We start from the raw sequence: 17,256 nt of genomic DNA on the forward strand, positions 1-17,256 counted from the left end.
AAATGTTAGCAGCTGGGGCTGGGAATGTGGCTTGGTGGTAGTGTGCTTACCTAGCATGCATGAAGTCCTGGCTTTGATTCCTTAGTACCACATACACAGAAAAGGCCAGAAATGGTGCTGCGGATTGACTGGTAGAGTGCTAGCCTTGTGCAAAAGAAGCCCCGGGATATGCAGGTGCCGGTGGTTCACATGTGTAATGCCAGCTACTGAGGAGGCTGAGATCCGAGGCTTGCAGTTCAAAAGCAGCCTAATTAGGAAGTCCACAAGACTCTTACCTCCAGTTAACCCCCAAAAGACTGAAGTGGAGCTGGGGTTCAAGTGCTAGAGCATTCATGCTATACCAAAAAGCTCAGGGACAGCTCTTAGTACACACACACACACACACACACACACACACACACAATTATAAGGGGTAGGGAATGCCTATTACTGGAGTCATTGATGGCCTAAGAAATATGGTACAGGTTAGGCCAGACATATATATTCATAGACTTCTTTGTCTTCTTGAATTGAACATTTTATATGCTTACAAGCTATATTATAAATATGCAAATGGACCCCAGAGTTTGGCCTAGTGGTAGAGTGCTTGCTTAGCATGCACGAAGTCCTGGGTTTGATTCCTTGATCCTACATATACAGAAAAAGCTGGAAATTGTGCTGTGGCTCGAATGGTAGAGTGCTAGCCTTGAGAAAGTTCAAGGACAGTGCCCAAGCCCTGAGTTCAAGCCCCAGGACCCCTTAATTCCAGTCTTGGAAGCGGGAGGTGTGGCCGTGGGTCCTGGTTCTCGCTTGCCAAAGGCCTTAGGTTCAACCCCAGCACCAGGAGGTTGGGAGGAGGGAGGAAGCCAGGTGTTGGATCTTGTTCCAGGCTGCGGATCTCCTTGCTCAGACTGACTTCTGACCGAGACCCGGCGGCGGTGGCTGCGGCTGCGCAGCTGTCAGAGCCCCGGAGCCGGCGGGGGCGCCCCGAAGTGCACCAGCGACTGTCCTGGCACAGGTTACACTGGCAGCTCCCACGCGGCGGCCCCTCTGTCCCGGGCCGTGCCCAGCCCCGTGTGCACACGGGGCACCGACAGCTCCACAGCGTGGGTGTGCGGGTTCTGGAGAAAGCCAAGAAGGGTGAGAGGCTCAGGGTGACACCCTAAAACTGTGGGAGGGATTGTTAGCCCTTCTTTATCAACTGGACATCCTCTTGGTTCTTTCTTCCACTCTGTCTTTTCTACACCCCAGTCTTTTGTTGTTGTTATAAATTTATGGATGGGGTGTCAAGTTCAAGATTCTATGTTAAGGGCTCGGGAGAGGATAGCTTAATGCAGGAAACCCTAGACTGGCTCTGAGCTTCCCACTTTCACTACCACCACAACAGCAAACTCCTCAATTTCCACAGGATACTCGCTCAGAGATCCCCAGAGCATCCAAACTGGAGTTGTGCCCGTGGGTTCTGCGTGAATCTATTAAAGAGAGACAGAGGAAATGTGGTCCCGCTCAGGAGTGAGTCTGTGCTTCTTAGCATTTTTTTTTTTTGCCAGTTGTGGGACTTGAACTCAGGGCCTGAACACTGTCCTTGGATTTTTCTCAAGATTAGAGCTCTACCATTTGAGCCACAGCACCACTTCTAGTTTTTTTCTTTCTTTTTTTTTTTCTTTTTGCCAGTCCTGGGCTTGAGCTCAAGGCCTGAGCACTGTCCTTGGACTTTCTCAAGGCTAGAGCTCTACCACTTGAGCCTCAGCACCACTTCTGGCTTTTTTCTATGTATGTGGTACCGAGGAATTGAACCTGGGTCTTCATGCATGCTAGGCAAGTACTTTAACCACTAGGCCAAACTCCCAGCCCTTGTTTTTTTTTTTTTTCTATGTATGTGGTATTAAGGAATTGAACCCCAGGTCTTTGTGCATGCTAGGCAAGCACTCTACCACTAGGTCAAACACCCAGCTGTATTTTGTTTTCTTTATGTGCCACTACTGGGGCTTGAACTCAAGGCCTGAACACAGGTCTTTAGGTTTTTTTTACTCAATGCTGGTGCCCTACGACTTGAGCAGCAGTTTCAGTTCTAACTTTTTGCTGGTTAATTGGAGATAAGAGTCTTACCCATTTTGCTACTCAGGTTTAAGTTCAGACTATGATCCTCAGACTTCAGCCTCCTGATTAGGTAGGATTACAGGCTGGAGCCACTGACTCAGGCTGATTCTTAGCCTTCTGAGGAAGAAGACACCTTTAAACGCATGACTCATCTGAGCCATCAGCTGGTGGCCTCACATCTGTAATCCTAGCTACTAAGAAAGCTAAGATCTGGGGATTGTGGTTAGAAGCCAACCCAGAAACACAAATCTGATTAACCAGCAAAATCCTGGAAATAGAGTTGTGGCTCAAGTGGAAGCATGCCAGAGACAGCACCCAAGCACTGAGTACCTTCATGTACACACAAAATAACAACAAACAAGAGAGCTAAGGGCATAATTAAACATGAGGTTCTGGGTTTAATCCCCAATACAACAAAAACAACAACTAATAATAATAATAATAAATGAAAGAAGAAAGAGACCCTTGCCTTGGTCCCATGATCTTCCCCTTTGTCAAGCAAGGCCTGCTGGCGCTCAGACTCCCTATATCTAGCACTTAATGTTCTGGAGGGTGCTGGTGCTACACTTTACTGCTTATTTCTGCCTCAACTTTCAGGACCTAGGGAAAGGCGAAGCTACACAGCCCCTCCCACATTCAAGGAGCCTGTGATCAATGAAAAAGAAGGAAGCGAAATAGACAATCAACCCAGCCAATCGTGAGTTCTTTTTGTGTGGCTTGTGCAGTTTTTCCTGCAGTTTCATTGGAAATGAATCACTTAGGGGTGAACTCAATGTTGAGGATTTCCAGTGCTATTAGAGACTGTGAAAGGTCAATCCTGACCTCAGGATTTAAAATCAGTAAGCAAGTGAGGAGCGTAGAAAATATCTATATATTTTCTATAAACCTATGATTAGCCATTTGTATTTATTCATTTGTATCTTTATACTTGTACAAGATCGGACCTGCGAGAGCCAGCGAACTAGGCAGAAGCCTGTTAGCCTGTTCGCAGGTTTTCTCCACTGATCACATATTGGGTCTGTCCCTTCACCCATTAGCCAATCAGTTCAAAGCACGACAGCTCGCTAAACCGACCAATGACTAATCATGACCCTCCTCCCGTTTTGTATTGCGCCAATCATTTAATGGAATCGTAGTGCCAGTGCTTGCTGGGACCTGCCCCCTGCCAAAGAATGTATGAAAGGTGCTGTAATTTTGTGCTCGGGGCCTCTGTTCTGCACTCGACTATCAGTGCACAGAGACCCGTGCTTGAGCTCGTCAATAAACGACTCATTGCAATTTGCATTGATCTACGGTCTCTGGTGATCCTTCGGGGGGCTTCAAGTTTCTGGGCATTACACAAGCATCTCTGTGTCCTCTAGGGAAAGAACAATGCCCTTTTCGCAATTGGAGGTATTCCCTTTTACTTTTTAAATTCCCGACACTGTAATTTATTTCTATATCCATTCATATGTTGTAAGCTCACTCTCCACACATATCAAGATTACTGGCTAGGTCTCTACTTTCTTTTTGTAGGTAGAGAGCCCAGTAGTTTCTATTTCTCCTTTTGTCTTTAATGTTCCTAATTCTGACAGTATAATTTCATTCAAGAAAGTTAAAATTATGGCTAAATCTATTGATCAATGTAAGCCCAGCAGTGCCCAAGTGATGGTCAAAAATACTATAAGGGTGGAAGGACTTCCCGCATCTCCTGAGAAAATATGGCCCACAGATGAAAATTTGGAACAGAGGAGCTCCTTGGAGAATGCCCACAAAGCTGCAGAGCTTCGGTAAGCCTAAAAGCATAGCAAACAACAACAACAATAAACATCTTCATTTAAACAGATAAACTCTTTCTTTCTTTTTGTCAGTTGTGGGACTTGAACTCTGGGCTTGGGTTCTGTCCTTGAACTCTTCAGACACATCGTCACTTCCTGTTTTCTGGTGGTTAATTGGAGATATGAATCTCACAGACTTTTGTGCCTGGGCTGGTTTTGAACCATGAATCCTCAGATTTCAGCCTCCTAAGTAGTTAGGATTACAGGCATGAGCCACTGGCACCCAGCTCTCTCTTTTTTTCATTCTTTTATTAATTTTCTGTTAATGTGGTACTGAGGAATCAAACGCAGGGCTTCATGCATACTAGGCAAGCACTCTGCCACCAGGCCATATTCCCAGCCTCCAAAAAGAATCTTTTAGAGGGGGAAAAAAGGAATGTTAGAATTAAATTCAATCTGAGACAGATTGTTGGTTCAGAAATGTATTAACTTTAAGAGGATGCTTATGTATCATAGAAGATTTGCTGCTTTGATTCATAGAAGGGAAACTATTCCATTTGCATCCCCAAGCTGGAATTCTCAGCCCTCACTGTGCATCAGTGACTAGAGATTTAAAAGATTAGACATCATGGGCCTAGAGTTTAGCCTAGTGGTAGAGTGCTTACCTAGCATGCAGGAAGACCACAGTTCAATTCCTTGGTGTAACATACATAGCAAAAAGCCAGAAATGGTGCTGTGGCTCAAATGGTACAGCTCTATCCTTGAGAAAGACCAAGGACAGTGCCTAGGCCCTGAGTTCACCCCCAGGACTGGCAAAAGCAAAAAACAAATAAACAAACAACAACAAAAAAAAACAGTCTATGCTAGGTATGTTATAACAGACCAAATGGTTTAAGTCAAAGAAAACCTTTTCTCTGGGGCCGGGAGTTTGGCCTAGTGGTTAAAGTGCTTGCCTAGCATGCATGAAGACCCAGGTTCAATTTCTCGGTACCACATACATAGAAAAAAGCCGGAAGTGGTGCTGAGACTCAAGTGGTAGAGCTCTAGCCTTGAGAAAGTCCAAGGACAGTGCTCAGGCCCTGAGCTCAAGCCCAGGACTGGCAAAAAAAAGAAAACCTTTTCTCAAGTTCTAGATGATTGAAGGTCATAATTTTACATAATCCTTTCCTGTGCTCTCGTTGCCTTTGCTTATAAGGATCTGAGTCTTACTAGATTAAGACCAATCCTTATGACCTCATTTAAACTTAATGACATCTTTAAAATCTGTCTCCCAAAATAGGTACCAACTCTGCTACTCTGTCTCTAGTGGCTGAGTTTAGGCATTTTTATACTCTGGGTTACTCCTATTAGTGTTTGAAAGGTGACTTTTTTTCCTCTTTTCTTTATTGTCTTTATAATGGTGATGTTCAGAGGGGTTATGCTTATATGTCAGGTAATAGCCACATTTTTTTTTTGTCAGTTGTAGGACTTGAACTCTGGGCCTTGGCGCTGTCTCTGAGCTCTTCAGCTCAAGGCTACAGCCCTACCCCTTGAGTCACAGTACTACTTCCAGTTTTCTGGTGGTTAATTGGAGATCAGAGTCTCACGGACTTTTTAGTGCCCAGGCTGGCTTTGAACCACGATCCTCAACCTCCTGAATAGCTAGGATTACAGGCATGAACCATTTCCAGCTCTTACATTTTTTTTTTTTTTTTGCCAGTCCTGGGCTTGAGCTCAGGGCCTGAGCACTGTCCTTGGACTTTCTCAAGGCTAGAGCTCTACCACTTGAGCCTCAGCACCACTTCCGGCTTTTTTCTATCTATGTATGTGGTACCGAGGAATCGAACCCGGGTCTTCTTGCATGCTAGGCAAGCACTTTAACCACTAGGCCAAACTCCCGGCCCCAGCTCTTACATTTTTTATTGAACAATTCCCACTTCCTTTCCCTCTATCCTACTTTTGCTCTCCTGTCCCCACCCACAAGTTCATTTTCAACATAGTATCTAGTGAGTATCACTGAGGATAACTACTTTGGGACCACCTCAAGCTACATAATAACAACCTATCTCAAAATAAAAAGTAAACTATAAACTAAGTTAAACTAAACTAAATCATGATTGCCCTGATTTGGAAATAATAATCTTCCTTTGTCTCTACATTGCTGACTCTGTGATTTTTCTAATGAAATAAGCCTTAGATTTACTTGGACTTTACAAGATATATAAGAAACTGCAGGCATAGTAATTTTTAAAAATAGTTACTCTGGGGGCTGGGAATTTGGCCTAGTGGTTAAATTGCTTGCCTAGTATGCAGGAAGGCCCAGGTTCAATTCCTTGGTACCACATACATAGAAAAAAGCCACAAGTGGTGCTGAGGCTCAAGTGGTAGAGCTCTACCCTTGAGAAAGTCCAAGGACAGTGCTCAGGCCCTGAGCTCAAGCTCAGGACTGGCAAAAAAAAAAAAAAAAAAAAAAAAGTTACTCTGAGCTGGGAGACAGTGGCTTATTCCTGTAATCCTAGCTGTTTTGGAGACTGAGATCTAAAGGACTGATATTGTAAATCAGTCCAAGTAGAAAAGTCTAAGAAGCCAGGCACATTGGCTCACTCCTGTAACCCTATCTACTCAGGAGGCTGAGATCTGGGGATCAAGATTCAAAGCCAGCCCAGACACAAAAGGACCTGAGACTCTTATCTCCAATTAACCTCTAGAAAATGGGAAGTGGGCCTTGGCTTGAGGGTAGGGTGGTAGCCTTGAGCTGAAGAGCTCAGAGACCAAGCTCAAGCCAAGTTCAAGCCTAATGATCCACAAAAAAAAAAAAAAAAGAAAAACAGAAAGAGAAAAGTCCTTAAACTTTTCCAAAATAACACTATTTCCAAAATAATCAGGAAATTGAGCTGGGCACGATAGCCTTGAGCTGAAGAGCCTGGTGACAACACCCAGGCCCAGAGTTCAAGAAGCACAACCGACAAAAAAAAAATTTAGCAAATGCCAGGCTAGACTAAATGTGTGGTTCAAGTGGAGAGTACCATGAGCCCCTGAGGGTTTTTTTTTTTTTTTTTGCTTCTTTTTTCTTTTTGTCATGGTATTTGCACTCAAGACCTCTGTGCTCACTTAAGGAGAGTGCTTTACCATGTTGAGACACAGTTCCACTTCAGCTTTTTTTGTTAGTTAATTGGAGATAAAAGTCTCATGAATTTTCCTGCCTCAGTTGGATTAGAACCATGATCCTTAGAACTCAGCCTTTTGGCTGGGAGTTTGGCCTAGTGGTAGAGTGCTTGCCTTGGGGAAAGCCCAAGGACAGTGAGTTCAGGCCCCACGAGTGGCCAAAAAGAAATAAAGAACTCAGCCTTCTGAGTAGCTGGGATTACAGGCATGAGCCATCATTGCCCTGCTGAGTTTCAACCCTACTACTGGTGACTTCCCCCAATAAAGTTACTCCTTTTCATAAAATACATATAGTTTCAAGCTAGCTGTCCATCAAATTTAAATGACTGAGAATAGGAAAAGGAGGTGATTTGCCACACTACACTATACTCTGGTGTCTTATGGGTGAGGACAGAAAACAGGACACAAGAGGAAGATATTCTTCTTGGCACCAGTAAAAAAAAAAGTACAGGTGTTGAGATCTGAGGGTTGTGGTTTAAAGCCAGCTTGGCCACAAAAGCCCATGAAACTCACAAAAGCTCAAGGACAGAGTCCAGAGTTCAAGCCCCGGGAACCTCCTCCCCCACTCCCACACACAAAAGTCCAGTTGTGTTAGGCACCTGTGTCTGACTCTTGTAATCCTAGCTATTCAGAAAACAGATCTGATGATTGCAGTTCAAAGCCAGTCTCGGCAAGAAAGTCTGTGAGATCCTTATCTCCAATTAAACACTAAGAATGCCAGAAGTATTGCTGCGGTTATGTGGTAGTGTGCTAGCAACAAACAAACAAACAAACTCAGAGGGCTGGGAATATGGCTTAGTGGCAGCGTGCTTGCCTAGCATGCATGATGCCCTGGGTTCGATTCCTCAGCACCACATAAGCAGAAAAAGCTGGAAGTAGTATTGTAACTCAAGTAGTAGAGTGCTAGTCTTGAGCAAAAGAAGCTCAGGGATAGTGCCCAGGCCTTGAGTTTAAACCCCAGGACTGACCAAAAACAAAATGAAACAAAACTCAGAGACAGCACCCAGGCCCAGAGTTCAAGCTCCAGGATAGACAGACAGACAGACAGACAGACAGACAGACAGACACACACACACACACACACACACACACACACACACACACAGATTAGTTGTTTCCACTCAGGTAGAAATATTCAACATCGTTTCTTTATTCCTTTCTTTCTTCTCCTCCTCTTCTTCTTTCTCCTCCTCTTCCTCCTCCTCTTCCTTCTCCTCCTCTTCCTATTCTTCTTCCACTCCTTCTTCCTTTCTCCTCCTCCTCCTCCTCTTCCTTCTCCTCCTCTTCCTATTCTTCTTCCTCTTCTTGCTCCTCCTCCTCCTCCTCCTCCTCTTCCTCCTCCTCCTCCTCCTCCTCCTCCTCCTCCTCCTCCTCCTCCTCCTCCTCCTCCTCCTCCTCCTCCTCCTCCTCCTCTTCCCTTTCTTAGTTTAGTAGAAATGAGTCTCACAGACTTTCTGCCCAGGATGGCTTCAAACCATGCTCCTCAGATCTCACCTTCCTGAAAAGCTAGGATTATATACATGAGTGTCCAGAGCCTGGCTTCAACACCTCTTCTTTTTGCAGTGCTTCTATTAAAGAGAATGTGGAGTTGATTCGACTGAAGAAGCTCTTGTATGAAAGGGATACCTCATTAGCCATGACCAAAGCACAATTAGCAGAAGTCCAAGAGGTGGGTTACTATGATCAGCTGTACTTTCTTTTGGCAGGAAGCAGGGAATCAGTTAAGAAATCTAGCTGGAGCTGGGTGTGGTGGCTCGTGCCTGTAATCCTAGCTACTCAGGAGGCTGAGATCTGAGGATCATGGTTCAAAGCCAGCCAGGGCACTAAAGAACATGACACTGATCTCCAATTAATCACTAGAAAAGGGGAGGTGAGGCTGTGGCTCTAGGGGTAGGGTGGTAGACTTGAGAGCTGAAGAACTCAGGGACAGTACCCAAGCCCAGAGTCCAAGCCCCATGACCCACAAAAGAAGAGGAAGAAGAAGCAGAAGCAGAAGAGGAGGGGGAGGGAGGGAGAGAAGGAGAGAAAGAAAGTCTTAAGCTTAGAACCATCTTATTGAACATATGTACCAAGTACTAAGAACTGCGCAAAGATTAAGAATTGGGAAACAAAGACTACAGGGATATGTGGGATGCGTTCCAGCCTCTAGACTCTTACAGGAGACTTGCACATGAGCAAGTAGGAGTGGGGTGGGACAGCAGGTCTGCATTGGAGGTCACAGTAGACAGGAAAGGGCTTTCCAGGAAAGCATAGCTATTCGCCAAGGCACAAAGCTAGAGCCATCAGCCATCAGGTTTGAAGCCCAAGAAAGGAATTTGACTTTATCCTCTAGATGCTGGGGAGCCAGGACAGTTTTAGGTAATTTAATAATGTTTTAGTATATGTGCTACTGAAGGGAGCCTTACAATTTTGGTGGTTTTTTTTTTTTTTTTTTTTTTTTTTTTTGCCAGTCCTGGGTTTGAACTCAGGGCCTGAGCGCTGTCCTGCAACTTTCTCAACATTCTACCTCTTGAGCCATAGCACCATTTCTGGCTTTTTTCTATATATGGGGCACCAAGGAATCAAACCCAGGTCTTTGTGCATACTAGGAAGCACTCTACCACGAGGCCAAATTCCCAGCCCACATTTTTATTTTTAACCAGTCCTGGGGCTTGAACTCAGGGCTTGGGCACTGTCCCTGAGCTTCTTTTATTTTATTTTATTTTTTTTTGCCAGTCCTGGGCTTGAGCTCAGGGCCTGAGCACTGTCCTTGGACTTTCTCAAGGCTAGAGCTCTACCACTTGAGCCTCAGCACCACTTCCGGCTTTTTTCTATGTATGTGGTACCGTGGAATCGAACCTGGGTCTTCGTGCATGCTAGGCAAGCACTTTATTTATTTATTTATTTTTTTGCCAGTCCTGGGCTTGAGCTCAGGGCCTGAGCACTGTCCTTGGACTTTCTCAAGGCTAGAGGTCTACCACTTGAGCCTCAGCACCACTCCGGCTTTTTTCTAAGTATGTGGTACCGAGGAATTGAACCCGGGTCTCCATGCATGCTAGGCAAGCACTTTAACCACTAGGCCAAACTCCCAGCCCCTAGGCAAGCACTTTAACCACTAGGCCAAACTCCAGGCCCTGAGCTTCTTTTATACCAGGCTAGCACTCTACCACTTGAGCCCTAGTGCTATTTCTGGCTTTTTCAGTGAATATGCTACTCAGGAATTGAACCCAGAGCTTCATGCATGCTAGGCAAGCACTCTACCACTAAGCCACATTTCCAGCCAACCCTTACAAAATATTTTTGCATGTGTGTACTGGTATTGAGGTTTGAACTCAAAGATTTTGTACTTGTTTGGGGCTGGGAATGTAGCGTCAGTGTTTGGCTACCACAGGCCCTGAACTCAAGCTCCAGGACTGGCAAAAATAATAAAAAAATTTCCTACCAATGAGGCGTCATTTAATACTGCATTACCCTGCAGATTGATAATATAATATAAACAAGGAGTGAAATATATTTTAGTAGATATGTTAGCTTTCTATTGCTATGACATAGTACCTGAAATAAACCACTTAAAAGAGGGGGAGCTGGGTGCGATGGCTCATACCTGTAATCTTAGCTACTCAGGAGGCTGAGATCTGAGAATCACAGTTCAAAGTCTGCCCTGGCACTAAAGTCCGTGAGACTCTTATCTCCAATTAACCACTAGAAAAACCAGAAGTGGTGCTGTGGCTCAGGGAGTAAGGTGGTAGCCTTGAGCTACAGAGCTCAGGGACAGTTCCCGGCCCCAGAGTTCAAGCCCCATGACCAAAATAAATAAATAAATAAATAAATTAAATAAAAGGTAAAAAGGTGAGGGGGTTATCTAAGATTTTATTTATTTATTGAAAATAATTTGTTTTTGCTCCCAGTTTCAGAAGTTTGAATCCATGGATGGCTAGGTGTCCCTTGTTTTCATGTCCTTTGTGGAGCAGAGCATCATGGGAAAGGGAGCATCATGACAGCCAGGGAGTAAAAAGTATGAGTAAAGGACCAGGGACAAGATCCAAGCTTCAAGGACACACTTCCAATTATCTCCTTCTAAAGAGGCCCCACCTTCTATGATTTGTACCACTTTCACTCAATCTATTCAATTATAAGCCCACCAATGGGGTAAACCTTTGATGTACTCAGAGCCCTGTGATCCAATCACTACTCCCTAAACTCACTAGTTACAACTAAGTCTTAAGTACTTGGCCTTTGGGTAACATTTGAGATCCAATTGTAACATCAGATTAGAATGTCAAAAAATAACAGAATAGGCTGGGATTTTGGTCTAATGGATGGAGTGTTTGCCTAGCATGCACAAAGACCCAGGTTCGATTCCTCAGTAGCACATACACAGAAAAAGCTGGAAGTGGTGCTATGGCTCAGGTGGTAGAGCTCTAGCCTTGAGAAAGCCCAAGGACAGTGCTCAGGCTGTAAGTTGAAGCCCTAGGACTGGCAAAACAAAAACAAAAAAATAAACAAAAGGAAAAACAGAATAAGCAGTGACAATGGAGGGTTGGGAATGTGGCTTAGTGGTAGAGTGTTTAAATAGCATACATGAAGCCCTAGGTTAGATTCCTCAGTACCACATACACAGAAGAAGCAGTAAGTCCCACCGTGGTTCAAGTGGTAGAGTGCTAGCCTTGAGCTGAAGAAGCTCAGAGACAGTGCCCTGGTCCTGAATTTAAGCTCCAGAAATGGCCAAAAATACTTATTCAACTTTTTTTTTTCTATGTATGTGGTACCAAGGAATCGAACCTGGATCTTCATGCATGCTAAGCAAGCACCCTACCACTAGGCCAAACTCCCCCTAAATTTTACTCTATTTTTTTGTGCCAGTCCTGAGGCTTGAACTCAGGGCCTGGACACTGTCCTTGGGCTTTCTCAAGGCTTTAGCTCTACCACTTGAGCCAGATCACCCCTTCCCACTTTTTCTATGTATGTGGTACCGAGGAATTGAACCTGTGTCTTCATGCATTGTAGGCAAGCACTGTCCCAGTAGGTCAAACTCCCAGTCCTTATTCAACTTTTATATTGCAGAGATAAATACCAAACATATAAAAATTGATGAACCAGTAAAGTAATGCTTCTTTCTTTCTTTTAGGCTTATGAAACTTTGCTCCAAAAGGTATTTTACAAAGATTCTTTAACTCTATTTTTTATAATCATCTCTATATCTATAATCATCTCTAAATGATACAACAGTAGCCAAATGAATCAAACTTATTATGTTATCTATTTTCTTTTTTTTGCCAGTCCCAGGGCTTGAACTCAGGGCCTGAGTCCCTGGGCTTTCTCAAGGCTAGAGCTCTACCTCTTGAGCCATAGCACCATTTCCAACTTTTTCTATGTATGAGTATAGAGAAATCGAACCTGGGTCTTCACACATGCTAGGCAAGCACTGTACCACTAGGCCAAACTCCCAGTCTCCATGTTATATATTTGCTATTAATTCAAGTTATTACTATAAAGGATACATATCATGTTGTTTCCATTAAAATTAAGATATGAGCTGAATGTCTGTCTTACACCTACAATACTAACTACTCAGGTAACTAAGGTTAGAGGGTTGAAATTCAAAGGCAAACTACGCAGGAAAGACTGTGAGACTCATATCTGATAAGCCACTACAAAACCAGAAATGGTACAGTGCTAGCTTTGAACAAAAGTGCTCAGAAAGAGTGCCCAGGCCCTATACAGAGTGAGGGGGGAGGGAAGGAGAGGAGACAGAAAGACAGAGAGACACAGAGAGAGGGACACAGAGACCGAACTGTGGAGAGTTTAGTTCTTCCTAACAGAGAAGCTGTACTTTCAAAGAAGTGGCAAGGTTCAAAATGCCAGTGCAGGGGGATGAGAATGTGACTCAGTGGTAGAGTGCTTGCCAAGCATGCATGAAGCCCTGGGTTCCATTCCTCAATACCACATACACAGAAAAAGAAAAAGGAAAAAAAAAGCCAGAAGTGGCACTGTGGCTCAAATGGTAGAGTGCTAGCCTTGAGCAAAAGAAGCTCAGAGACAGTGCCCAGGCCCTAAGTTCAAGCCCCAGGAGAGGCACCAAAAAATAAAACCAACTTGCTGTGACCTGGGCTCTTGGCTCCTTCCTGTCCGCCTAGTTACTCAGGAGACTTGAGTAGCCAGCCCAAGCCGAAAGTGCACGAGACCCAGGCAGAGGCAGTGTGTTCCTCTGAGGTCAATTTGTGATGTCCACCTAGGAAGCCAAGAGCTCCTAGTTTCTGCTCATTCCCCCCATGTCCCCTGGCTCCAGAAGGAGGGTATCCTGAGTGCTGCTCAACATGCCCTCCTTTGCCAAGTGAATGAGCTCAGGACAGAGCTGTCAGAAGAGAGCAAGAAGACTGTGAGCTTGAAGAGCCAACTGGAAGACATGTCCATCCTGCAGAGAACTCTGAAAGAGGTAAATATCCAAGGGAGAGATCAAAATCTGCTACATGGGCCGGGAGGTTGGCCTAGTGGTTAAGGTGTTTGCCTAGCATGCATGAAGACCCAGGTTCGATTCCTTGGTGCCACATACATAGAAAAGCCGGAAGTGGTGCTGTGGCTCAAGTGGTAGAGCTCTAGCCTTGAGAAAGCCCAAGGACAGTGCTCAGGCCCTGAGTTCAAGCCCCTGGACTGGGGAAAGTTTTCACTGGGCACCGTGGCTCAGACCTGTAATCCTAGCTACTCAGGCATTTCAAAGCCAGCCCGGGTACTAAAAGTCTTTGAGACTCTTATCTCCAATTAATCACCAGAAAACTGGAAGTGGGGCTGTGGCTCAAGGGGTAGGGTGGTAGCCTTGAGCTGACGAGCTCAGGGACAAGGCCCAAGTAGAGAGTTCAACTCCAACAACCGACAAAAAAAAAAAAAAAGAAAAAAAGAAAAGTAAGTTAGTTCTTGCCAATGTCCCGTCCTGTGGTAGAAAAGGGAAATCTTTCAAGTCAGCAGACTTTAAAGCTTGATCTCAAGCTTTCTCTACTCATTTCTAGTTTCAGGAGAGAATCAAAGATTTGGAAGATGAAAGGAAGTTGCTGAATGACAATTATGATGGACTCTTAGAAAAGTGAGTAAAAAAATGTAGTTCCTGAACATGGTTTGATGAAAGAAAAAGTGATAGAAAATGCAAACATAGCCAGGTGCTGGTGGCTCACCCCTGTAATCCTCCCTATATCAGAGGCTGAGATCTGAAGATGGAGGTTCAAAACCAGCCTGGGCGCAAAAAGTCCATAAGACTCTTATCTCCAGAAAACCAGAAGTGGTGCTGTGGTTCAAGTGGTAGAGTGCTAGCTTTGAGCAAAATGCTCAGGGAAAGACTCAGAACTCAAGTCACATGACCAACAGCAAAAATATGTCTAGCATTAATTAATATATTGAGCAGCTGATAGTTAATATAGTCATAATAGACTTCTTCTTCTTTCCTTGTACTTAGCCTGGGCACTGTCCTTGGACACTTTTTGCTCAAGGCTAGCGCTCTGCCACCTCAGTCACAGCCCCACTTTCAGCTTTTTCTGTTTATGTGGTGCTGAGGAATCGAATCCAGGACTTCATGCATGCTAGACAGGCACTCTACAAGCCACATTTCCAGCCCTGACAAGTTTCTTCATTATAGAATATTTGTAATTTTAATTCAGTTCAGTGGCAAGTCTTCTCCCAACTAACCAAACAGCCTTACCATTTGGGGATTCATGGTACCCTGTCTAAAGGCAACTGTGGATGCTGGTGCTGGTGGTCCATGCCTGTCATCAGTCCCAGCTACTGAGAAGGCTGAGCTCTGAGGATCAAAGTTCGAAGCCAGCCTGGGCAGGAAAGCGTGTGAGACACTTGTCTCCAATTAACCAGCAAACGCCACAAGTGGAGCTGTGCCTCAAGTAGTAGAGTACAAGGGACAGCATCTAGGAGCTGAGTTCAAGCCCTCGTAGTGGCACAAACCAAACTAGGACAAGAAAGCTGCGGTGCTTAAAGGGGTTCTCTGGGAAATGCCAGGGATTGGGGAGTTTTCTCAGCCAGACACTTGACATCTAAGCAAGCAACTTCTCAATGGGACCTAGAAGTTCTAAGGCAGTTGGTAAGTGACAGTTGCAAATCCAGAAGGGCAGAGAAACATGTAGAGAAATGAAGGAGGAAACTGGGCTGCGGAGATGCTGAAGCTGTGTAATAACGACGTCGTGTCGCACACCTTTGAGTGTGCACCTGACCACTTGCTTCCTGAACTCAGCATGCTGGACAGAAGCAGCCAGCCTTCCTGGAACAGCGAGCTGCTCGGGGATGAGCTGCAGGAGCCGGACTCCCACATGCAGGAGCAGTTCAATGAAGAGCTGGAGGAGAATGGACAAGTCTTATTTCAGCTGTCCAGAGAGAAAGGTAGCTGAAAGTTCTCTCAAATGGGGAAATGGGGTCCAGGGAGAATGAGATTGGGGCTTTTGCTTTCATTTCCCCATTTGGTGCTATTTTTTTTTTTTTGTCTGTCAAGTGGCTTGAACTCAGGGCCTGAGCACTATCCCTGAGCTCTTCAGCTCAAGGCTAGTGCTATACTACTTTGAACCACAGCACCATTTTCAGTTTTCTGGTGGTCCATTGAAGGGTCTCATGGACTTTCATATTCAGGCTGGCTTTGAACCATGATCTTTAGATCTCATCCTCCTGAGTAGCTAAGATGACAGGCATGAGCCACCAGTACCCAGTGTTGATGCTATTCTTTCATTGGTTACTGGTAAGAATGAAAATATTGGCCATTTTAGTTAGATTTAGATTCAAGAAAACAGTTGGTGCCATTCTTACTTTGATGCCAGGGAGCTTGAACTCAGTACTTCATGGTTTTACTCAGCTCTTTCGCTCAAGGCTGATGTTCTATTAATTGAGCCATTCCTCTATATTTGAATTTTTGTTGCTTTGTTGGGAGATGAGTTTCATGAACTTTTCTCTCCGAGCTGGCTTTGAATCCTGGTCTTCAAATCTCAGCCTTTTTATTAACCAGGATTATAGTCTTGAACGACTACTGCCTGGCTACAGATGCCAGATTTTTTTTTTAATGTGAGAAGATACCACTTCTTAATTTAATTAATTTTTAATTCACTTTATTGATTGAGAGTATTTGATGTGTGTGTGTATGTGTGTGTGTGTGTGTGTGTGTGTGTGTGTGTGTGTGTGTGTGTGGTCCTGGGGCTTGAGCTCAGGATCTGGATCCAGATCCTGAGCTATTTGCAAGATGTTCTACCACTTGAGCCACAGCTTTATTTATTTTTTGCCAGTCTTGGGCTTGAGCTCAGGGCCTGAGCACTGTCCTTGGACTTTCTCAAGGCTAGAGCTCTACCACTTGAGCCACAGCATCACTTCCAGCTTTTTTCTATGTATGTGGTACCGAGGAATTGAACCTGGGTCTTCGTGCATGTTAGGCAAGCACTCTACCACTATGCCAAATGCCTGGCCCCACAGCTCTACTTTTATCTTTTTGATGTTAATTGGTGATAAGTGTCTCATAGACTTTCCTGCCTGGTGTGGCTTTGAACTGTGATCCTCAGATCTCAGTCTCCTGAGTAGTTAGGATTATAGTTGTTGGCCGCTGCTGGCCTTCTTATTATTTTTACTTTATTTTGCCTTAGGAATACAAGTGTTACCTGTTGACAGGTCTAAGCAAGTCTTTTATGGAAACCAAAGACTTGCTTCTCCAGGAAAAATGCTAGAATGAAATCCACAGGATAGGAAATCTGGACCTGCTCTGGTTGTAGTCACAAATCCCTGTAGTTTGAACTCTCTGGATTCTCTTTTCAGCTGAAAAGACAGATGTGGACCTGGAAGTCACCAGAGCCCTTCAGAAGCCGGAGCAGGAAGTGGAGGTTCTCCAAAAGACAGTAATAGTGCCCCAGTCTCCTGACAGGCCACCAGAAGCAGCCACTCCTCCAGCTCTCTATGAAGAGACAGACCAGAAAGAGGTAAGAGGCTCCCTTAGAACGCTTTTATTTATTTATTTTTTATTTTATTGTTTGTGGTGCCAGCACTGGGGCTTGAACTCAGGGTCTTACGTTCTCACTTGTTTGTTTGCTGGGCCTGGAGCTTAAACTCAGGGCCTTGGCTCTATCTCTGAGCCTCTCTGTGCTCAAGGCTAGCACTTTACCACGGAAGGCACATCACCACTTCCGACTTTGCTTCCTCTGTGTGTGTGGCAGTGAGGAATGAACCCAGAGCTTCATGCATGCTAGGCATGCACTCTACCACTAAGTCAAACTCCCAGCCCCCCCACTGTTTTGTTTTTAACACCAAAGCTAGTGCTCTACCATTTGAAACA

General features: G+C 44.7%; 1 protein-coding gene across 1 annotated transcript in view; it reads left to right on the forward strand.

The window, feature by feature from the left end:
- Positions 1–168: 168 nt before the first annotated feature.
- Positions 169–17,256, forward strand: part of LOC150066466 (X-linked retinitis pigmentosa GTPase regulator-interacting protein 1-like) — a 42,872-nt gene continuing 25,784 nt past the window's right edge. The window contains exons 1-10 of the mRNA XM_090352920.1: positions 169–193; positions 799–1,119; positions 2,677–2,776; positions 3,654–3,848; positions 8,544–8,649; positions 12,088–12,111; positions 13,249–13,395; positions 13,964–14,037; positions 15,190–15,335; positions 16,743–16,903. Of these exons, the coding sequence (XP_090209046.1) occupies positions 169–193; positions 799–1,119; positions 2,677–2,776; positions 3,654–3,848; positions 8,544–8,649; positions 12,088–12,111; positions 13,249–13,395; positions 13,964–14,037; positions 15,190–15,335; positions 16,743–16,903 (1,299 nt within the window). The remainder of the gene's footprint in view (positions 194–798; positions 1,120–2,676; positions 2,777–3,653; positions 3,849–8,543; positions 8,650–12,087; positions 12,112–13,248; positions 13,396–13,963; positions 14,038–15,189; positions 15,336–16,742; positions 16,904–17,256) is intronic.

This window comes from Megascapheus bottae, chromosome 2 (assembly GCF_031878675.1).
Source record: "Megascapheus bottae isolate mThoBot1 chromosome 2, mThoBot2.hap1, whole genome shotgun sequence".
In the NCBI taxonomy this organism is placed as follows: domain Eukaryota; kingdom Metazoa; phylum Chordata; class Mammalia; order Rodentia; family Geomyidae; genus Megascapheus; species Megascapheus bottae.